Source organism: Sceloporus occidentalis, unplaced genomic scaffold (genome assembly GCF_023333645.1).
Source record: "Sceloporus occidentalis isolate IW3139 unplaced genomic scaffold, rSceOcc1.0.p SCAF_123, whole genome shotgun sequence".
Taxonomy (NCBI): Eukaryota; Metazoa; Chordata; class Lepidosauria; order Squamata; family Phrynosomatidae; genus Sceloporus; species Sceloporus occidentalis.
The window spans coordinates 651,974-676,341 of NW_028317103.1; the positions used below are offsets into that span (position 1 = coordinate 651,974).

A 24,368-nucleotide genomic window follows, 5' to 3' on the forward strand; every position below is an offset into this window, starting at 1 on the left:
CCCCTAGTTTGTGCAAAAAAATGTTTTTGCCTTCTTTTGGATCAACAGCACGAAATAAACAGATATGGGAAAGGCTGAACTTGATGGACGCATGTCTAACTATGTAACTATCAGTTAGGCCTGTCTTTGCCACTGAAGACAGGGTCGCGACCCCGACTTTTGGGTCGCGACCCCGACTTTTGGGTCGCGACCCTGTCTTCAGTGGGTCGCGGAGGGTCAGGGCCGTACTGGAGGCACACCGGGAAAATGTCACTTTCCTGGGACTGCCTTACACATTCTAGCGTCAATCCGCGAGCCGCAGGCTGTCAGGACCACGGCCGCAATAATCAGGGCCTTCAGGCAGCCTCTGGTCCGGGATGTACTTTAGTATTACTCCCCGACCGCAAAGCAAGTTGATTGATTGCTTTGTGGTCGCTGTCTGCTCCTACTGGGAGCTGAATAAAGTTTCTCTCTGATTGCTCCTCCCCTCTTCCTGCTGCAGCCCGCGGACAGCCTTTCCACTCCCTCATCTTTACTGAGGTAAGTATATATATTTTTTAGCGTACTAATTATGTATATATATATTTATATATATATATTTATATATATATATATATATATATATGTAAAAGGGTGAAGCCGTATTAGTCCAGTAGACACGATGTCAAAAAATAGGAGAGGTAGAGAGACCCAGGGACAGAACAAATAAACTAAGGGAACCAATAACCACAGTAAAACATCAAAGACAACAGCAATTAGACATTGGATGACTAGATGAAGTTCATATGAAGTTCTGGTAGTGTGTAAGGAAACCAGAATCCACATTAATTTAATTTAGTTTATTTGTTCTGTCCCTGGGTTATCTCTCTACCTCTCTGCATTTCTCACCTCCAGACCTATTATTTACGACACCCCACTCAACCCCCCCCCTCTTATAACATCACTTGTTTTAAGTTGTAACCGCTATCATGTTGATTAGTATTGCTTCAGACCTGATGAAGGGAGGATAACTCTCGAAAGCTTGTCTTTTTAATATTATGTTAGTCCAATAAAAAAGGTATCACCGCATACTCTGCAATACTCTATTTTTTGACATCGTATATATATATATATATATATATAATCTGCTCTGCTGTCCCTATTGCCTCTGTCCCCCAGTGGGACACAGCCCTAAATCCCCCACTACAGCCCCAGTTACCCCCACCACAGCCCCTATCCACCATCACAGTCCCTGCCCCCAACACAGTCCCTGTCCCCTACTCCCCACCACAGCCCCTATGCACCATCTCAGCCCCAGTTAGCCCCACACCACAACCCCTGTCCCCCCACCACAGCCCCTATGCACCATCTCAGCCTGTTGCCCCTATGCACCATCTCAGCCCCAGTTACCCAGACACCACAACCCCTGTCCCCCCACCACAGCCCCTCACCCCCTTCTCCCCACCACAGCCCCAGTTACCCCACCACAGTCCCTTTCCCCCACTGCAGCCCTTATGCACCATCTCAGCCCTATTCCCCACCACAGCGCCAGTTACCCCCACCACAACCCCCTGTCCCCCACTATAGCCCCTATCCCCCACCACAGTCTCCGTTCCCCCATTACAGCCCCTATCCCCACCCATAGTCCCTTTCCCTAATACAACCCCTGTCCCCCCACCACAGCCCCTATGCACCATCTGAGCCCCAGTTACCCCCACCACAGCCCCAGTTACCCTGACACCACAGCCACCTTCTCCCCAACACCGCCCCCCCCACTGCACCATCTCAGCCCTATTCCCCACCACAGCGCCAGTTACCCCCACCACAGCGCCAGTTACCCCCACCACAACCCCATTACAGCCCCTATTCTCCATCACAACCACTATCCCCACCACAGCTCCTGTCCAGCATCGCAGCCACTGTTTCCCTCACTAGAGCCTTTGTTTCCGTCACCACAGCCACTGTTCCCCACCACTGCCCATATCCTCCAATGCTGCCCATATCCCCTCACGATAAATCTTATCCTCCATTACAGCCCATATACCCCACCACTGCCCTCACTACTTCCCCTATCCTCTCACTGTCACTGAAGACTTCCCATTACATTCAGGAATTTGCACGCTACTGAGAATACACCATCATCTCTCGAGGAGTAAATTGGATATCCTTCACTGGAACCTTACAGGATTTTATCTACGTTTGCTGAAGTACACCCAAAGCAGTGCTCCTCAGTCAACATGGCCTCAAAAGGTAAATATGATACAAATTATATTAAATTTGGCTTTTCATGTATTGAAGATAGATGTGATGGACAGAAACCACAGTGTGTTTTGTGTAGCGAAACATTGGCTAACGAAAGCATGAAGCCATCAAAGCTAAAGTGCCATTTAGACACAAAACACCCGGCCTTTGCAGAAAAACCTGTTGAGTATTTTCAACGAAAGCTACAAGAGCTGAGGGCATCACAAAAGTGCCTTGTTCAAAGCAAGAGCAGGCACTCCGAGCATCTTACCACGTAGCTCATTGTGACAGAATGACCTGTCATACAGGGCCCCAAGGTAGACAGAGATGGCTCCGGCCTGGCTGCATAACAAACATGGCTCAAGCAGGAACTCCATTGTGTTAACAAATCCCATTAATAGGATTACTGCCAGGAGGATATTCAGTAGCCAAAGGGGATTAAAGGTTGGATCCTCTACATGTACCTGTTTATTAATGTTAATTCAATTATGGGGATATATAAGGCTATGTTTTACAACAATAAAATTTTCCATTTGTTCTTCACAATCATGGTGGTCGTGACTACTTTTGTGATCTAAGACAAAGATCCACCTATTAGCCTTTTGAGGCTGGAGACTATCCTGGAGGGACAGACGAAGGATTCATAGGGTATCTATAACCCTAACTAAGCAACCCATTACACTCATCGTATTGCAAATGCAAGAAAGCCCACACTATTGCAGAAGACCTTATCTTACCTGCTGCCATTGATATGGCCAGAGAGGTCCTGGATCAATCTGCTGCAGATAAATTGAAGACAATTCCACTATCCAATGACACGATACGCAGGAGGACTCAAGAAATGTCAGGTGACATAAAACAACAGACCACAGCTCGCATCAACACTAACAAATACTATTCATTACAAATGGATGAATCCACGGATGCCGTGAATCATGCCATTTTACTGGTTTATGTGAGGCATGTGTGGGAAGGAGACTTTCAAGAATAGTTTCTCTCCAGTAATGTCTACTACTGCAGAGGACATTTTCAGTACTTTGGATTCATACTTGGGTTCGGTGTGCCTGTGTGTCGGAATCACAACCGATGGTGCAGCCTGCATGGCTGGAAAACACTCAGGGGTGGTGAAGAGAATTCTTGAAAAGGCACCAAATGTGGTTTGGAACCATTGTTTTTTGCATAGTGAGGCATTAGCAGCCAAGGATGTGGTGCCAGTGCTTCATGAAACTTTGAAAGATGCTGTCAAAGTGGTGAACTACATTAAATGGAGTGCCAAGTATGCCAGGTGTTTTTAGAAGCAGTGAACATGTACAGTTGCTCTATCATGTGGAGGTGCGCTGGGTTTCCAGGGGCAAAGTTCTCTCACGTTTATATGAACCGAGAACGGAAATCTCAGCCTTCCTCTCAGAGTGCAACTCGACTCTTGCCGATCTGTTTAACAGTGACATGTGGCTTGCACAAGTTGCTTATCTTGCAGATGTGTTTGTGCAGCTGAACACATTAAATGTGTCTATGCAAGGGAAGGGACGCAATATTTTTGCACAAAAAAAATCGAGGCTTTCAAAAAGAAAATGGCATTGTGGACAAGTCATGTTTCCAAAGAGAGATTTGATATGTCATGAGCTTACACACCTGGACTCCACAGAAATGAACTGAAGAACACTATAGTAGCACATATCACAAAGCTGCAGGAACGTTTTAAAGACTACTTCCCAGAGCAGCACAGGGATGACAGCTGGATACGCGATGCCTTTGGAATTTATTTGGAAAGCTTTATATTGCCAAGCAACAAAGAGAGTCAGCTTGTAGAGCTTTCATGCGATCAGATGCTAAAAATTCCTTCCATCTCAACCCATGCCATCAAAGTTTTACTACCATTCAGCACAACTTATCTTTGTGAGAGTGGCTTCTCAACTCTGGTTCAGTTAAAGCATAGAAACCAAATGGACATTGAATATGACCTCAGAGTTGCTTTGTCTACCATCGCCCCAGACTTTGAGACACTCCTCAAAAGCAAAAAGCATCCCCAGTTTTCCTATTAGTTCTACCTCATATTTTTCAATGACTGTTTATTTATTTATTGTGATTTATTTATTGTGTTTTTGCCTCAATGGCACTTTCATTTCACTAGCGCAGTAATTATTGCACAATTTTCACTAGCACTGTGATTACTGTTTGTTTACTGTAAGTGGATATATATATATATATATATATATATATGTGGAATACTGCACAAGTTGTTTTATGGAAAATGAAATTATTTTTGGGTTGCGACTTAATGACCAAAGACAAATGTGGGTCCTGAGGATACACGGGTTGAGAACCACTGCTTTAAAGTATAAAGCTAAATCTGTTTGGATTTGCACCTTAATGCCTTAATCTAGGATAAGATTGTTGTTCAAATGCCATGCACCTTTGCCTACAAATGAGTGAGCCACCTTAAAGGCAATATAAATAGGGGCATGATCAGAACAAGTAATAAGACCTATTGAACATTCTTGAATTGATTGTAATAAAGTTTTGTCTAGAAATATAACATCTATTCTGGTGTATGACTTATGTGCAGCTGGATAGAAGGAGTAATCTTTTTCTGAAGGATGGCGAAGACGCCAAACATCGTATAGTTGGAATGAATGTAACAGTGTTGTTAATTTAGACCCTAGTTGTTTGGACTGACTATGGTGCTTACCAGTGGCGACTCTAGAAACAATATATAGGGGGGGCACACAAGATACCACAGTCAAACTGGGGGGGCATTAATAATTTCCACCATTAAATCATACCACTGAAAAAACACACACACACATATATATATATATATATATATATATTGCCAAAAGTAATGTGCTATGGAATGATACTTTTGTTATTGGACAATACAATACTTGATCATTCAACATGGGAAGCCTGAAGCTTAGTACGACTAATCCTTGAAATCCTTTAAACAACACAATACCTTAACTTTTCCACTAAATGATTTCAGGGCCTAATATTAGTCCCTGCTGCCGATATATATATAAATATATATATATAAATATTAGACCCTGCTGCCGATAGCAGGTATAGATCAACACATTAACACACAAACCCAGCTTTGCATGTATAGATCAATTGAAATTCACTTGTGATCTCAGCACTGAAGGTATATATCAAATAAACAGAATCAGACATACAAATCCTGTATTTGCAGGTATACAATAATAATATATGAAACGTAGCATCGCAGGTATAGATCAAATCAATACATGGAAACAGCATTGCAGGTATTAATCAACTGAACAAGACAAGACAAACCCTGTATTTGCAGGTATACATAAATAATGTATGGAAACATAGCATAGCATATATGGATCTACAGATTAACACAAAATCCAAGCTTTGCAGGTACAGATCAATTGGAATTCACATAAAAACACGGCATTAAAGGTATATTTAAAACCCCCTAAATTACAGGGATAGATCACAGGTTGCACACCCCAACCACGCTGCCCACATAGAACCTGGCCAGCACCCAGATAACACACATAAGATTTGCCATCTTTGTCCCATATACACCCTGCCTGTGCCATCTTGTTCCCCAAGGCTCAAACATCCTGCTAGTGCCATCTTTGCCCTTCCACAATTATACATCTATGATACACACAATCACATTAACTCATGCTCTCCCTCATTCAGACAAATCATCCACATATTAACTCATGCTCTCCCTCATTCAGACAATTCATCCATTTTAAGAAACTACACCCCTTGGAGCTTCAAATGAGGGGCTACATGTATTTCTAGGACAAAAGTTGAGTGCACAAATAATGATGGAATATGTCGCTTTGGTTTGAAAATATGTTTTTTCTAACCATAGCGACATGTTCATTTGTGTCTTGCGCACTCCAGGTTTGTACTAGAAACACATGCAGCCCCTCATTTGATGCGCCAAGGGATGTCGTTTTTGCAAATGTGTACTTTTTGTGCCATAATTTAACTTCCCACGTGAGCAGTAATGCCACGTCAAGGCTTCAACCCCAATTACTGATCATTCACACGCCTTTCACATCTCCATTCACTTACAGAAGCACACGCCATTCTTTCCATACATTTACTCACAGTAGCACACACCATTCTTTTCCCTTACAATCCCAAAGAAATGATGGTAAAGGGAGAAAAAAAAAATCACTTTTACAGCAAAAATAAGTTTTGCAGTAAAAATGCAAGGCGCTCCAGGGATGAGATGGTTACGCACGTACCGCACAGGCTAAATGGCTGATTTTAATAATATTTGCAGTTCATCAGGATTTCAAAAATTGCCTCCATCTACCGTTGGCTAAATTTAACCCCATGATCAAAGGGATCATAGGATTAAAAATTAGTATCGGCCATTTTTAAAAAGGGAATGTGACTTTTTACAGCTATATGATCGCTGTGGTAACATTGGCTACCACAGTGATCATTTAGCTAGAATACTTAAACTTTTTTTTTTTTTTTTAAAGTTAAAGTAGTTTATGTTTAAATAATTTAATTTGGGGGTCTCTAGGCAATTTTGATCTTTTTTTATCTGCCTTTAGAGACCCCCAAATAATTTTTTTTACATTTTTATTTTTTTAACTTAATATTTTTTATTCCAATGGTATATGTTGGGGGTATGTAGCTGCTTAGATGCCTGAGATACAGGCATCTAAGCAGCATGCCCCCATACCTCTTTAACTGACAATTGTCAGTTGTTAATAAAGTTGCGCTGTGACATCATCGCGTCATTGCGCGAGACGTCACCGGGCAGATCAGGTGGCCCCGGTGATGCCCTTCTGTGTGAAGGGCAGATCGCCGGGGTAGGTGGTGATGGAGGTCCACAGACCTCCATCAAGGTAAGATAGTGCTAGTGACGGCATGGTGCCGTCGTTAGCACCTGACTGGGACTGCTAGCGACGGCACCATGCCGTCGTTAGCAGTCAAGGACTGTCCTGGGTGATTACAAATTCGGCGGGAGGGCAACAGGGGGGGCAAGGAATAACCTAGGGGGGGCAATTGCCCCCCTGTAGCGACGCCACTGGTGCTTACCCCTCAGGGTAGCTGAACAATCTAAGGACAGATCTAAAACATCGTTCAAATCCCCACAGAGAATGCCCCTGTGAGTCAACCGTTTTTTTGTCTATGGTAAAACAAACTTGCTTAGAAAGAAAAATTGAAACCCCCACAATCTTACACTTAGCTGAGGAATGGAATTGCCATGGAAAGTCATTATAGAAAAATTTGGGAATTTGATTTAGTTTGAAGTGCATTTCTTACACGCACACTATTTGTGCTTTCAACTTTTTGGATTCTGAATAGAGAAGTCTCTTATGGGGTGTGTTGAGCCCATTAACATTAAGTGATAATAGATTAATAGTAGCCATCAGAAAAGAGCAAAAAGAAAATCATCTGGAATGAGCATAGCAACCATTTGTAATATAGAGTGTAATCCAATTTCTGAGGTGACTCGCATCACAGTGGAAGCAGAGAGTCAGCAGTGAAAATTAACCCAGTACATACTGCAAACTCATTTGTGACGAGTATCCAAAGATGTAGTGTTGATTGTAGACCATTCGAGTGATAGTTTCAGCAAGGGTGGTTGTCGTGAATCCATAGCCCTGTGATCAGTCGCAGCCAGAGGCGTATCTAGGGTATGGCACCTATGGCTCCTGCCATAGGCGCCATTTGAAAGGGGCGCCAGTGAACGGCTTTCAAACGCCGTCTTTTTTTTGATGCGGAGGAGAGAGAGGGGCGCCTAGCAACCGCTCGGCGCCCCTCATTCTCCTCCATGAGGCCTCTGCCTCCGTCCCGGTGCCGGCACCAGCGAGCGGCTTTTAAATGCTGTCTTTTTTTTTTTGATGCAGAGGAGAGACAGGGGCGCCGAGCAACCGCTCTGCACCCCTCATTCTCCTCCACGAGGCCTCTGCCTCCGTCCCGGTGCCGGCACCAGCGAGTGGCCGCTGCTTCACTGCTGAGTGCCGAAATATGACGTCATATTACGGCGCTCAGCAGTGAAGCAGCAGGCACCGCAGCAGTGGAAGAAGACAGAAGCCTCGTGCTCCCGTTGCTGGACCTCAAGGTGAGAAATACAAAGGGGGAGAGGGGTTAGAAAGTGATAAGGGAGAGAGAGAGGGCTTAGGGAGTGATAAGGGAGGGAGAGGGGTTAGAGAGTGATAAGGGAAGGAGAGGGGTTAGAGAGTGATAAGGGAGGGAGAGGGGTTAGAGAGTGATAAGGGAGAGCATGAGTTAATGTGTGGATGAATTGTCTGAATGAGGGAGAGCATGCGTTAATGTGTGGATGAATTGTCTGAATGAGGGAGAGCATGCATTAATGTGTGGATGAATTGTCTGAATGAGGGAGAGCATGAGTTAATGTGTGGATGAATTGTCTGAATGAGGGAGAGCATGAGTTAATGTGTGGATGAGTTGTGTGAATGAGGGAGAGCATGAGTTAATGTGTGGATGAGTTGTCTGAATTAAAGTGTAAAGTAGTGAGTGACTGTAAAAGTGTTTGTGTGTATCATAGATGGATAATTGTGGAAGGGCAAAGATGGCACTAGCAGGAGGTTTGAGCCTTGGGGACCAAGATGGCACAGGCAAGGTGTATATGTGGCAAAGATGGCATAGGCCGGACTGTTTGGGGACAAAGTTGACTTGTGCTGGGCTATTTGGGGACAAAGATGGCAAATCTTATGTGTGTGTAATTTGGGTGCTGGTCAGGTTCTATGCGGGCAGTGTGGATGCCAGGGCTGACTTTGGGGTGTGCAACCTGTGATCTATGTCTGTAATTTAGGGGGTTTTAAATATACCTTTTAATGCCGTGTTTTTATGTGAATTCCAATTGATCTATACCTGCAAAGCTGGGTTTTTGTGTTATTCTGTAGATCCATATCTGCTATGCTATGTTTCCATACATTATTTATGTATACCTGCAAATACAGGGTTAATATGTCTGATTCTGTTTATTTGATATATACCTTCAGTGCTGAGATCACAAGTGAATTTCAATTGATCTGGGTTTGTGTGTTGATCTATACCTGCTATCGGCAGCAGGGACTGATATTTATATATATATATGGGCAGCAGGGGCTAATAAATGGGTTTTAGATATTTGGACAGGGGCGCAAATTCAGTGCTTGCCATAGGCGCTATTTTCGGTAGATACGCCTCGGGTCGCAGCTGATGTGGCAACGAAACCTCATTTAGAAATTAACTCTTTCCTGTCCTCCAGGGATCAAATTGTGGTTATAGCTCAATTTCTGTTGATTAGAAGACGAGTAGAAAAGCCCCATCTGTGATGGAACCCTCCATCACTAGGGCCACTGGAGAGGCCTGAGAGCCAGCCTCCTACCTACCGACCATGGGCCCTGGCTTTGTAAAGACTTCTGTGTCTAACCCCATAGATATATCATCTCATCAGACAACCTTAATCCTGTTACTGACCCTATTGCCTCTGGGAGGCAGATTAAGGGGGCGGTTGTGTACCCATTGTATCCCAATATCTTGGTTTATGTTAATGTGTGCTTTGCTGGCTATATCCAGCCATATGTGTGAAAAATAAAGCAGTTTTTATACCCTACACCGAGTCTCAGTTAGTGACTGGGAAACCGGGGAAATAGTGTGTTGTCCCAGGCTGAGGGAGCACAAATCAGAAGAGGTAGTCGGTCGGACTATTCAGCTCCGTGACACCATCTAAATGGGATTTTATGGTCCCCGAGAATCGAAGTAATAACGGCATATGATTTCCTTTGTTGCAAAAAACTGAGGCGCTGATATTGCTCTGGGATGTTTCGACCTTGTCTAAACCTGGCCATAAACTGGTCTTTTAGGTAGTAGAATATATACAGAGAATTATATTGTGCGGAACTGCGATGCTAAGTGATTTGGGGCAAGGGAGTCTGTGGATGCGATCGATTCGAACCTCTTCTGACTCCGGTAAGGTGAGTATTGCTCGAATCAGTATGGGCATAAGGAAATAGGCTGTCCGCTGTGGTATGTTCAGGGATACAGTAAATCCGTACACTATTCTTCCTCTCAAGCTCTCTGTTTAACTAGCAAAGCGTCCAGTGGAGCTTGGAGGGTGATGCAAGTATCCGCTACTGTGTTATGCGCTGTGGCGAATTCCTCAATTTTCTCTTCAAGATGATTTGTTCTCTCCCCCAACTCGTGTACATCATGTGGGACTTAAATTTGTGTTGCATGTCCTCTAGGAGCATTTTCATAGTAGAAATTATGACATACTAATTTTCAGGTTCTTCAATTGATGCAGATGAAGATGTTGGAGGGAGAGATGACTCCAGGCCCTGTGAGACATCAGAGTAATCGTCACCATCTTTGGAAGGCAGAATCCCGCGGGCTGGAGTCTTTCTTCTCGATTTCGGCTTAAAGAACGCAGGAACTGCGTTGGAAGATGTCTTATACCTGTGTATAGACATCTCTAGACGAAAATCCGTCGGTTAGGTGAAAAATGTTGGTAATAATGAGGTATATTAGGTGATTGTGCTGCAAGGCTGGAGGAGCTATTGTACTATGCGTCTTGCTCCATTGCTGCCCAAGCCACGCCCCTATACCTTCTATTTTATATTGGTGGTAAGAAACCGATTTTTTTTAACCCTTTCAGATTCATAACCAGTCGATAGCAGTCATCTTTCTTTTTTACAAAAAAAAAATACTGCCGACAAACCCTGGAGAATAAAGTGCATTAAATTCACATGCGTCGACTGGAAATAAAGTGGATGAGGCACTTGTCTCAGGAACGGCAAAGAAATCTATGACATACCTAGAAACCATTAATGGACAAAATGGGTTGGTCTGTCACTGACTTTTCCTGGAGGAAGAAAAAACTTTTTTAATCTTAGAAACATAGGACGTGATGGCAGGTAACAACTCGTCTAATCTCCCTAACCTTTGAATACTTTCCTTAGTCCATGGTCTTATTTTATATCTATTTTAGCCTTACCATCAAGATCTTCTGCAATCTCACTAATACAAATATTAACCCCTTAAGGACAATGGGCGGTCCCTAAACCCATTGAAAACAATGCATTTTGAGCCTGTACATGTACGGGCTTTGTCATTAAGGGATTAAATAGAATGAGTCCAAGTACAGATCCTTGAGGTACCCTACTGGTGACACAACCTTGTTGCGAATATATACTCCAACCCTCTGTTGTCTGTCATTCAGCCAGTATCTAATCCATTCAACAATATTAGAATCCAAACTCAGAGATTGCAGTTTATTTAAAAGTCTTCTATGTGTGACACTGGCAAAAGCCTTACTGAAATCTAGATACGCAATGTCTACTGCACCACCTTGATCGATTATCTTAGTCACCTAATCAAAAAAATCAATAAGATTAGTTTTGAATGATCTTCCTGAAGTAAACCCATGTTGTTTTTTTTATTTTGAAACCCATGTGACTTTAGATGTTCAACAATTCTGTCCTTTAACATAGTTTCCATTAATTTCCCTACAACTGATGTAAGACTTACAGGCTTGTAGGTGCCAGATTGCCAGACTCCTCCCTATTGCCTTTCCTCGGGCACAACATTTTCTAATTTATTCTGGGACAATTCCCATTAACAATGATTGGTTAAATAAATCCGTTAATGGTTTTGCTAGTACACTACTATGCTCTTTTAATAACTTGGGGTGTATTCCATCAGGCACCATCAATTTATTTTTCTTCACCCCAGACAGCTGAAGTAGAACCCCTTCCTTGATAAACTCACGTGTATTTTACCTGAAGAAGACTTGGAACTCGGGTATCCTCTGCCCCTTTGATTTGCCAAGTACTTGCTTCTGATGAGAAGATCAAATAAAAAAAAGCATGGAAACCCCTAAATTGCAAGCATAGATCACACAGATGCACGCATAGGACTTGTCCAGCACCTATATTATGCACATAAGCACTTGCCCCAGCACCAAGATTGCACCCACAAGATTTGACCCACTACCCAGAAGAAAACTTTTGAAGTGTTGTCCAGAGCAATTGACACCCAAATCTTCCAGTCTTAGAAACATAGAAAGTGACGGCAGATACAGTAGGCCCATCCAGTCTGCCCAATCTCTGAGTACTTTCTTTTAGTACCTGCCCTTATCCTATATCTAGCTTGGCCATATGCCTATCCTATGCTTGCTTAAATGCCTTTACTGTATTAACAGCTACCACTTCTGTTGGAAGGCTATTCCATGCGTCCACTACCCTTTCCGTAAAGTAATATTTTCTGATGTTACCATTAAACCTTTGCCCCTCTAGCTTATGGCTATGTCCTCTTGTTGTGGTAGTATTTCTCCTTTTAAGTATGTAAATGGTTCTATCATATCCTCCCTGTCATGTATTTCTTCCAGGCTATATAGGTTAAGATCCTTTAACCCAGGGGTGTCCAAGTTTTTTCTGCAGTGGGCCACTTCATCAGAATTGTATACGTGCGCGGGCCGCACTCATTTTTCACTGTGACAAAAAATATGGCCTTTAATAAAATATGCAGATTAAAATAAAGTAAAATGACACAAAACCTTTACTCTTCCTCTCACTGATTTCTGGGCCTTGAAAGTTTTGCGACTACAAATTCAGGACAAAATTGGACAAAATTAGCAATATGACTTGGCATGATAGGAGTGTGATTGCTAACAGCAATCACACTCCTATCATACCCAGGCAACCAGTAAATGCTGGTACCTAGGCATGATGGGACTGTACAGGGTGGCTGTAAGTGATGTGCAGACCCCATACTGCTGGCAGCATCACTACACAAGGGGGGCAGCTAGCTAGGTTTCAGCATGTACTGGCTGACTTGGCATGATAGGAGTGTGATTGCTAACAGTAGTCACAGTCCCATCATGCCTAGGTTCCAGCACTTACACATCCATCCAGTAAATGCTGGAACCTAGGCATGACGGGACTGTGATTGCTGTTAGCAATCACACTCCTATCATGCCAAGTCAGCCAGTACATGCTGGTACAGGGTGGCTGTAAGTGCAGACCCCATACTGCTGGCAGCATCACTACACAAGGGGGGCAGCTGGTCAGGTTTCAGCATGTACTGGCTGACTTGGCATGATAGGAGTGTGATTGCTAACAGCAATCACAGTCCCATCATGCCTAGGTTCCAGCACTTACACATCCATGCTATCACACACACACACACTCATTTATTCATATAATCATTCATTCACAGATTCATTCCCTCAATCACACACACTCATTCAAACACCCTCCCCACCCCCTTACCTGCACTGCAGCTCCTCGATGCCGCTCACAGACTTCAGCAGGGGGCGCGGCCTCCCTCTGCCTTCTCTGCTAAAGCACAGAGGAAGTAGGATGTCACGTGAACTCCGCTTCCTCTGTGCAGTCCAGAAGACCCTCCCACAAGTAAGTAGCAGGGCTTGAGGTGCGGCTCGCGTAAGATCGGTTGCCCTGGCTGCCGATCTTACGCGGGCCGCACCTCAAGGTCTCACGGGCCGCATTTGGCCCGCGGGCCGCATGTTGGACGCCCCTGCTTTAACCTGTCCTGGTAAGGTGTATCTTGTAATCCATAAACCATTTTAGTAGCCCTTCTCTGAACTTTCTCCAACATTTCTATATCCTTCTGGATATAGAACCAGTGGCGGATCTACCGGGGTCGCAGGGGTCGCGACTGCGACCGGGCCCCGGCGGCAGGGGGGCCCAAGCCAAGGGGCCGCCCGAAATCTTTTTTTTTTTACGTTATTTTTTTTTTAAATAAGGCAGGGGCGTCCAACATGCGGCCCGCGGGCCAAATGCGGCCCGCGGGCCAAATGCGGCCCGCGAGACCTCGAGGTGCGGCCCGCGTAAGATCGGCAGCCAGGGCAACCGATCTTACACGAGCCGCACCTCAAGCCCTGCTACTTACTTGTGGGAGGGTCTTCTGGACAGCACGGAGGAAGCGGAGTTCACGTGACTTCCTACTTCCTCTGTGCTTTAGCAGAGAAGGCAGAGGGAGGCCGCGCCCCCTGCTGAAGTCTGTGAGCGGCATCGAGGGAGCTGCAGTACAGGTAAGGGGGTGGGGAGGGTGTTTGAATGAGTGTGTGATTGAGGGAATGAATCTGTGAATTAATGATTATATGAATAAATGAGTGTGTGTGTGTGATAGCATGGATGTGTAAGTGCTGGAACCTAGGCATGATGGGACTGTGATTGCTGTTAGCAATCACACTCCTATCATGCCAAGTCAGCCAGTACATGCTGAAACCTGGCCAGCTGCCCCCCTTGTGTAGTGATAATGCCAGCAGTATGGGGTCTGCACTTACAGCCACCCTGTACCAGCATGTACTGGCTGACTTGGCATGATAAGAGTGTGATTGCTAACAGCAATCACAGTCCCATAATGCCTAGGTTCCAGCATTTACTGGATGGATGTGTAAGTGCTGGAACCTAGGCATGATGGGACTGTGATTGCTGTTAGCAATCACACTCCTATCATGCCAAGTCAGCCAGTACATGCTGAAACCTAGCTAGCTGCCCCCCTTGTGTAGTGATACTGCCAGCAGTATGGGGTCTGCACATAACTTACAGCCACCCTGTACCAGCATGTACTGGCTGACTTGGCATGATAGGAGTGTGATTGCTAACAGCAATCACAGCGAGCACAGTCCCATCATGCCTAGGTACCAGCATTTACTGGTTGCCTAGGCTAACAGCAATCACACTCCTATCATGCCAAGTCATATTGCTAATTTTGTCCAATTGCGTGTTACCTACTTTTATTAAACATGTGAGTTTTTATTATTATTTTTAAAGGTGGGGGTCATTTTCGGTTTTGGCTAAGTGAACCCTGAATGTTTTGGTCCAGAATTTTCATTTTAGTTCATCCCTAGAATAAATCTAGGGAATCCTGAATTTGTAGTCGCAAAACTTTCAAGGCCCAGAAATCAGTGAGAGGAAGAGTAAAGGTTTTGTGTCATTTTACTTTATTTTAATCTGCATATTTTATTAAAGGCCATATTTTTTGTCACAGTGAAAAATGAGTGCAGCCCGCGCACGTATACAATTCTGATGAAGTGGCCCACTGCAGAAAAAACTTGGACACCCCTGGATTATGCCCTTTGTACATGCGCCCCTTTTTCTTTGATTATGATTCAATATGTAAATTGAATTTGTTGAATTAGTTGAAAAAAAATTGTTGGGTAAAAATCATGTTTTTTTGGGGGGGGTGAGGGGGCCCTTAACAGATTCTCGCACCCGGGCCCTGAGGCGTCTAGTTACGCCCCTGTATAGAACTGTACACAATACTCCAAGTGAGGTCTCACCAGTGATCTGTACAACGGCATGAGCACTTCCCTCTTTCAACTGCTAATACCTCTCGCTATACAATACATCTTGCTAATGTTAGACGCACTCGAACCCGCGTTGTCCAGATTGAACCAGAAACATATATGTAACGGGTTCACCAAGAGAGCTGTAGTAACTCCCAGAGATCACCCAGTATCCTCCTGTTGTCACCGGAATCACTTCCAGCACCAGCCAGCATGCACACCTTGGAACTCTGCTATGTGTACCCAATAAGTAGACACAACTACGTTGAATTGAGTACAGCAGGAATGAACAGTTTTATTATTGTAAAACAGACTCATATAGCCACAGAACTCATTAACATAAATCAACATTGATAAACAGGTACATGTAGACAACCCAACCTTTAATACCCTGGTAGCAATCCTATTGATGGGATTAATTAAACAATGGAGTTCCTGTCTGTGCTATCTTTGTTTGACAGCCAGGCTGGAGCCATCTCTGAGTACCTTGGGGCCTTGTATTATTCTGTCACAGTATACATAGAAATTGCCCTTCAGAAGCCGCGTTGTCCAGACTGAACCAGAAACGTATACATAGAAATTGCCCTTCAGTAGCTCAAAGAATAGCCAAGCATTGGAAGGAAATAAGACGAAAAGACGGGTTACAGACTATCAGTGTCAACTGAGACATATTAGATGACGGCCCCAGTTTCCAGGTTGTGTAAGACTCCACATTTTATGTGGGCAAAACCGTATTTAGGCCAGGCTGAAATCAGATGGGTTTTACGTTTATGAGTTGGCATTCGTATCCGTTACTTAATACGGGTGACCCAATGGGTTTTAACCTCATAATGTTCAGTTACTTATTCAAAAGTTATGTAAAGTCATGCCAATAATTTCAGACATGTTTGCAGTGTACATGCATTGTGGAGCTGTTGCAGTGCTTGTGTTATACAAAATTATCATTATTGTGGAACTTATTTATAGCACTTTTCTTTTTGCTTTGAATAAGAAGCTGGGCAAAGAACCTGACTTAAATGAATTCAGCATCGCTTCAAGAGTACATGCTCGATTATTTACATACAAGTTATGACGATTCTTAGGATTGCAACAGTCAAAACATTCTGAAAGCATACAAAATAACGACGGCAGCCTTTTTAGGATGGACAGTTTCGAGACCTTGATTAGAGTAGAAAAAGGGAATCCCTAAAAAAATCACATTTGTAAATTATACAGTTATGGCGAAGACCACGGTTAAGACAATATCAAAGTTATTGGGGAAGGTGCTAGACCTTTTCTACCAAAATTACCGTTACAATAGAGACAATAATCATGTGCTTGGTTTATCTCTTTTGTGTACAGCTCGAAGGAAAACAGTCACATGATCTTGGTATCGCGTGAATTACAGTAAAAGGCTGGCTTTGGGTGTGCAAATTAGAGCCGCGACACTGCGTTGTCAAGTTGTTTTACTTGGGTGAAGTCACTATTCGCATACTAAGTGGTATATAACGAGAAAAGAAGTGTCTAGCGGAAGGTGTTGGTTCACCTATTAAATAGTAGGCGGAGGGTCTAATAAAGTTTGATACTGTTTAACCGAGAACATGGATAAGCTTCGCCGAGTTTTAAGCGGCCGTGAAGACGAAGAACAGGGGTTAACAACTCAGGTATCGTTTCCAACTAAGCTTAATTGGTTATGGTTATTAAAACTCTGATTATAGTTTCCAACCCATGTAAACATGCGAATGATGTATGAACGAATTATTGTGGAATGGCGGGCTGTTACTACCCTTCTTTAAGATGCATGCTTATTTCTGTGTATTAGAAAACTCTCTTAAATTGACCTCGTCATATGGTTATCTTGATATGAGGAGAGCCTCATTGTAACGCCCGATCTGCTCTTCCTGATTCGTGCATTCGTTGAGTATGTACTGTATGTAACAGTGTGCATGAAAATTGGACTGATCTAGGTTGCCAGTGTTTGAACCAAAAAAACACATAGCCTTCATACTTCTATTTAAACTACTTTACGATTGGTACATTGAAATATAGAAACTAGTAAATCATGTTGTCAGACACAGAGTCATGAAACCCCTGCAACACATCTTGACTGAAGTTTACAATAGAAAGTTAATATTGGAAGCATCGGCCTATTGGGCTGAAAATGCCCATAGATATCGGTCTGCTTTTTGAAGTCTATATTCATGGATTTGTTATGCCCTTTATTTCAGCCTTGGTGGGCTTATCCTTATTTGGCCATCCCAGTGGGTTTAGTCTATGTTCCTTGGAATAATAAGTCTCTGTTTTATGACTGGCTCTAGCTTTTTTTTGCTACCACCCCAGTCCAAACGTCGTGGTACTTTGACAAATACGTCAGAAGAAAACTATAGTGTGGTCATTATTCCAAAATGTTTAAAGGTGGTCAGGTTGTGTAGTGATGCTAGCAAAAGGTATTGGGGCTAAAAAAGAAATATTGAGAGGATTAAAAGAAGGGCCACTACAGTAGTTCATGGTATTGCATAAACCCCCACCAAAATGCTATATTAATAGCATCACAGTAAAAATATTTTTAGAGTAGCTGCATTAGCCAGTTGTAGCTATTTTATCTCACCCAATAAACTAGACACTTTGACTCATTATCATGCTTTCTGTAGTAAACAACAGAACACAGACAATTCTTGTGAATTATGAAGTCTTCATTTATTGTAAAATAAAATGAAGGTTTTAAAAGATTTAAAAGAGTTATTGGACACCTCATCATATTTCTTACATGCAAGTAGATTAGCATGACTTCATATTATGACTTGAGTATTGAAAAACCTTTGTTAATGCCAAATGGATTTTCATACATAAATGGGAAAAAAGGTTGGCAGTACAAGATAAAGTTCTTTTAAATTGTAATTGGCTCCTCCATGTGCTTTTTACTAATGACATCAGACATTACATCACACACTTCCCCAACAGTGACACTAAAAGTTGAAAGTTAAATTATTTAATATTATATATATTTTTTTTTATTTTTTTTTTTAAGATAAGACATTGCTAAAATTGGCGCTGTATCTTCCCAAAAATCCTGACATGGAAAGCATTTCAAATACCCAGGGGGTGTCTACATGCTTACAAAAAATGAATGGTTTGATGGGGTAAATTGGAGGGGCAGGGTTCAAAAGATCGGGCATTGGCCAGACTGACCAAAATGAGGGGGGGGGGGGGGGGGTTGCACACTTGCATATCTAAGTAGTTCCAGTCTTAACTTGGTGAAGAAAAAAGAAAGAGATGAGTTTCCTCCGGTTAACCTTCATTAGAATTAGGCGCTTGGTCAGTAGTTTAAATAAGTGATTGAGGTTTAGGTGGCTACAGAACATCTCATGTGTTGTGCATGATGGCTTAAACCCCTTTAAAACCTGTAATGTCATGGAACATTGTGACTATAGCAACTGTGCATACTAGTAACCAATGATTCCTGAAGGCAATCTACAAGAACCAGCATTGACCCTCCCTGTGCCAAAACTCTTGGGCGAGCACAAAACTTCATTTTGGACCTGAATTGGATTCCCTGCTTTAATGTTTTCTAAGGGGCCAAAAGTAGTTGCCCCAGAGGAAACAACCGCCAAAGATTCAGAGTTTTTCTCATCCCTTTTGGTCAAACCTTAGATTTCAAGAACAAAGGATTGAAAAGATTCCTTCCTTTTGTGGTACAAATAGGGATGATTATTCTACTCCCAAACCTCCTGCTTGATCCCAGATTCATCAGCCTATGCTGAGAACAATTCGGGACCCCTGTTTCAACAAGGATACAGAAGGGAAATAGTTTGGTTTTTGATACTTCTACGCCTATCTCTTTCAAACTCCCATCAGATCACCTCAGAGACCAAATCTCCTTCAGGGTCCTGTTTGACATCCATCCCGCAACCAGTTTCATCTAACAGTGTCAAAGTTGAGAGGCGTATTTACCTTTCCAGAAGTTTTTCTGGCTCTGTCATACACACCCTGTTTACCTGAGTGGTAAGAGTTACTTTTTATCAGTATGGCACAAGTTATCCTGGTGTCAAGCTCACAAAATCTCCTTGCAATTGTCAGTCTATTAAGATCTTTTACAAGATTGTTTGCCAAAGAACATATTGCAGCCTTCAGATCTGGCACGACAGAGCTGTGTTAAGATACATAAAGGCTATTTGCAGAATCCGCCTTAAAACACCTTCTAAGATATCAGAAGGCGCTTGGTCAGTAGTTTAAATAAGTGATTGAGGTTTAGGTGGCTACAGAACATCTCATGTGTTGTGCATGATGGCTTAAACCCCTTTAAAACCTGTAATGTCATGGAACATTGTGACTATAGCAACTGTGCATACTAGTAACCAATGATTCCTGAAGGCAATCTACAAGAACCAGCATTGACCCTCCCTGTGCCAAAACTCTTGGGCGAGCACAAAACTTCATTTTGGACCTGAATTGGATTCCCTGCTTTAATGTTTTCTAAGGGGCCAAAAGTAGTTGCCCCAGAGGAAACAACCGCCAAAGATTCAGAGTTTTTCTCATCCCTTTTGGTCAAACCTTAGATTTCAAGAACAAAGGATTGAAAAGATTCCTTCCTTTTGTGGTACAAAAAGGGATGATTATTCTACTCCCAAACCTCCTGCTTGATCCCAGATTCATCAGCCTATGCTGAGAACAATTCGGGACCCCTGTTTCAACAAGGATACAGAAGGGAAATAGTTTGGTTTTTGATACTTCTACGCCTATCTCTTTCAAACTCCCATCAGATCACCTCAGAGACCAAATCTCCTTCAGGGTCCTGTTTGACATCCATCCCGCAACCAGTTTCATCTAACAGTGTCAAAGTTGAGAGGCGTATTTACCTTTCCAGAAGTTTTTCTGGCTCTGTCATACACACCCTGTTTACCTGAGTGGTAAGAGTTACTTTTTATCAGTATGGCACAAGTTATCCTGGTGTCAAGCTCACAAAATCTCCTTGCAATTGTCAGTCTATTAAGATCTTTTACAAGATTGTTTGCCAAAGAACATATTGCAGCCTTCAGATCTGGCACGACAGAGCTGTGTTAAGATACATAAAGGCTATTTGCAGAATCCGCCTTAAAACACCTTCTAAGATACTGTTGTGGGACCTTGGCACAGTCCTTAATATTCCAATGATCCTTCTGGTCTTTTAGGAGAATCTGCTATCTCCTTTTTCTTCCAGAATCTTACAGCTCATTCCACTAGAGCTAAAGCAACTTTCTGGGCCAAAAGATGTTAGTAGTCCTGACCAGATATTCAAAACTGCTTGGATCTTCATTCTGCCAGTGATGCCACCTTTGGGCACGAAGTCCTCCAAACAGTGTTTCAGTGTTAACCATCTTTTTATTTTTTCTCTTTTATGTCTCCACTGTGCCACCAGGGATGGCAAGGAAACTTGTATAATCCCATGATGGCACAGGTTGTCTCCACCTCCCATGTGTTTATTTTTTTTCAGTAAGTTCTTTTATATCTTTTAACCTCTTAAGGACCAAGCTTATTTTTTACTTTTGTACCCTTTGGGACCAAGGCTGTTTTAACACTTTTGCAGTGCTTGTGTTCATCTGTAATTTTCTCCTCGCCCATTTAGTGTACCCACACAAGTTATATATTGGTTTTTTTCAGGACAAGATGGGCTTTCTTCAGATACCATTGTTTTGATCATATCTTCTTATTTACTATAAAAAAAAAAAAAGAAAAAGAAAACATGGTGAAATTTTGAAAAAAAAACCTTTTATGACTTTTATTTGAAAAATCTTTTACTCGCCTACAAAAGGAAGTAAAAAAAAAAACTAGCTAAATAGATTCTACTATTTGTCCTGAGTTTAGAAATACCCAATGTTTTTATGTTTTTTGTAAGTTATAGGGCAATAAGTACATTCTGCCTCTGTCTCTTCTTTGGAACATCTTTGAAGCCGGTTAACTCAATTTATCCCCATCAAACCATATATTTTTAAAAACTAGACACCCCAGGGTATTTCAGATGCTGGTATTTTAACCCTTTCCATGCACTAATTATACAACCACACTTTGTCAAACTTTGTAATAGTAATTTAAAAAAATGTGTTCAGCAACATCTCCCGAGTGCAGTGATACCCCACATGCATGGGTTTGTCGAGTTGTTTGGGATTTAAAATGCCACATTTGGGAAGTGCGCTTTTTTTTTTTCTCTCCATTTTGGTCAGTCTGTGGCTATGCCCGGCTTTGAGCCCGGCCACTCCAATTTACCCCATCAAACCATTTATTTTTTATTAAATTAGACACCCCTTGGGTATTTGAAATGCTTTTATTTTAACTCTTTCTATGTCGAGATTTTTGAGAAGATAAAGTGCTAATTTTAGCACTTGCTCAAAATAATAAACTATTTTATTTTATTCTTTTTAGCAACTTTTTTTTTCATGTTTTTTTTCATTTTTGAATATTTTACTAATCACATTGTGATTAGAAAGCTGTGCTCCTTTGACTTGCATGGTTGAATGCAGTACCTGTATTCAACCTGCAAGTGGAGCCAGATTCTCAGGAGGGTCTGGAGAGACTCTCCTGAGGATTCTTTTAAACTTTTATTATTTTTTATAAAGGACGCCACCATCTTGCGAGTGGCAGAATCACTTGCAGTGGAGGTTGTGACCGCTCTCCAGAGCGGTCACGACGCGTCCTGGGGTGGGTGTTTGGTGTCGCTGATTGAAGTTTAGAAGGTGATCTTTTAAAACCGTGTATGGCGGATGTTGACGCCCCGGGGAGGGACCAGACATGGCCCCTGATGCTGATCTCGGCGTTACTGAATGCCTCGACATTTAAGCGTTTACGCGAGGAAAAGCAATCGTTGATCACTTTCTATGCTTATTTAATTGAATGACGGTTCAGGACCATTAAGGTCTTTAACAGACCGTTTGTGCGTGACGGCCCTGAATCGTCAAAGGTCGCTAAGGGGTTAAAAACTGGTTTGTGATGCAAGGCAATATATACCGTATTTGCTCGATTTATAAGACGACCCGGATTATAACACGACCCTCCCAAAATCTTAATATTAATTTAGGGAAAAAGAGCCTGAATATAAGACGAGCCTATAGGAAAAAAGTTTTACTAATACATTTTAATTCATGTAAACTATGTAAACTATTTTTTTTTAAATAAAAGCTATGACTGAGAAAAATATTTTGTTTTTATTTCCTTTTATAAGCCTTTTGACCCCCTATGTGCCACTCTGCCTCCAGAATTGCCTTATACCCCTATATGCCACTCTGCCCCATAATATGCCTTTTGACCTCCTAAATGCCAGAGTGGCATATAGGGAGGTATAAGGCATTTCAGGAGGCAGAGTGGCGTATAGAGGGTTAAAAGGCATTTCTGAAGGCAGAGTGGCATTAAGGGGATTAAAAGGAATTTCATAGAGCACTCTGCCTACAGAAATGCCTTATGCCCCCCATTTACCCCCCCAAACTTACCGGTGCTTCGGATTCCCCGGTGTGTAGTCGAGGCAGCGTGTAGACGTCTACGCGATTCGCGTAGACAACTTCCGCTGCAGCGGGGGTTGTCTGCGTCCATCGCGCAGACCTTCCCCGGCTGTCAGAGAGAATTCCCCGCACCGGAACTCTCCTCACTGACAGCCAGGGAAGGTCTGCGCGATGGACGCAGACAACCCCCGCTGCTTACCGCACCTCCTTCCGGCTGCAGCGGAAGTTGTCTACGCGAATCGTGTAGATGTCTACACGCTGCCCCGGCTACACACATCGAGGAGTCCGAAGCACCGGTAAGTTTGGGGGGAGCATAAGACGAGAGGATCCAGGTCCCCTGCAGCCCTGTGGGGGATCTGGATCTTAGTCTCATAGTCAGACCTATTTGAGGTCTGATTATAAAACGACCCTGATTATAAAACGAGGGGTTATAATCTTAAACCTAGTCTTATAATCGAGCACATACGGTAGTTTTTTTTTTACTGTTTACCTTATAATTTACACATGATATCAGAATTCTTTAAATATAAGATACTTTTGGTCCTATATTATGTGTGGACGCACCTATTTACACCCAGCCAACAGCTTTAGAAGCCTTTTCTCAGAGAAGATGTCCACTGTATCAAGCAGCTTCTAAAAGGCCATAAGCAAGTTGCGTCTCATGTATGCCAATATATTTTTCCTAATGATGCCAGGCTAGGGGTTAGTCCCCCAGAGACTTTGCTCTAGTCCTGTAATTTCTTGAGGAAAGAATTGCTTAAGATCCAGAAATTTGTGCGGGGTGAGTGTTTGTTTTTTAGGCAGATCATCCATTCGACATTTGGGCATTTCTAGAATTAAAGCTTGGAGAATGCTAAATGTTTCTACTATAGACTTGGATGTGGTCTTATCCCAGATGATATCTGCAACCTTTGAAACTCATCCCATCAATTTAAGGTAGTTTTGATTTCTGTTTTCCTTTCTTCATTTCATATCCGTCCTGAGATTTTATAAGGGTGGGGTCATCCAGTAAAAAAACAAAAAGGGTTAATTTTTTTTTTATTAATATGCCATTTAGTGGATTATTCATACTAAGTGTTGGACTATACATCTAAAAAGAACGTCCTTGGAAAAAAAAAACTAATTTTGTGTGGGTGCATGAAAAATTAAAAAAAGAGAATCATGGTTGAGGCAACATATAAAAATTCTGAAAATTTCAGGTTTTGGGGCACAAAGCACCTCCAGTAAAGAAGGGGTTAACTAATATTAGGTTTTGGTTAAATTATTTTTCAGGCAACTGTATTTGAGGCTTGTTATGTTTATATTGAAGGATTAGGGTAAATTGTTGGGCACTTTAACCCTTTTTGTTTGTAATCAACTGTGATAGATTTCTAATAAAATTCAACAAACATAAATGTATTTATTCTTTTCATGCTTGCCATAAGGATCCTGAAAGGTAAAGTATACAAATA

General features: G+C 42.4%; 1 protein-coding gene across 1 annotated transcript in view; it reads left to right on the plus strand.

Annotated features, from left to right (window-relative positions):
* The first annotated feature begins 17,052 nt into the window (after positions 1-17,052).
* Positions 17,053-24,368, plus strand: part of LOC149282082 (vesicle transport protein SFT2A-like) — an 84,634-nt gene continuing 77,318 nt past the window's right edge. The window contains exon 1 of the mRNA XM_089498621.1: positions 17,053-17,115. Within this exon, the coding sequence (XP_089354747.1) occupies positions 17,053-17,115 (63 nt within the window). The remainder of the gene's footprint in view (positions 17,116-24,368) is intronic.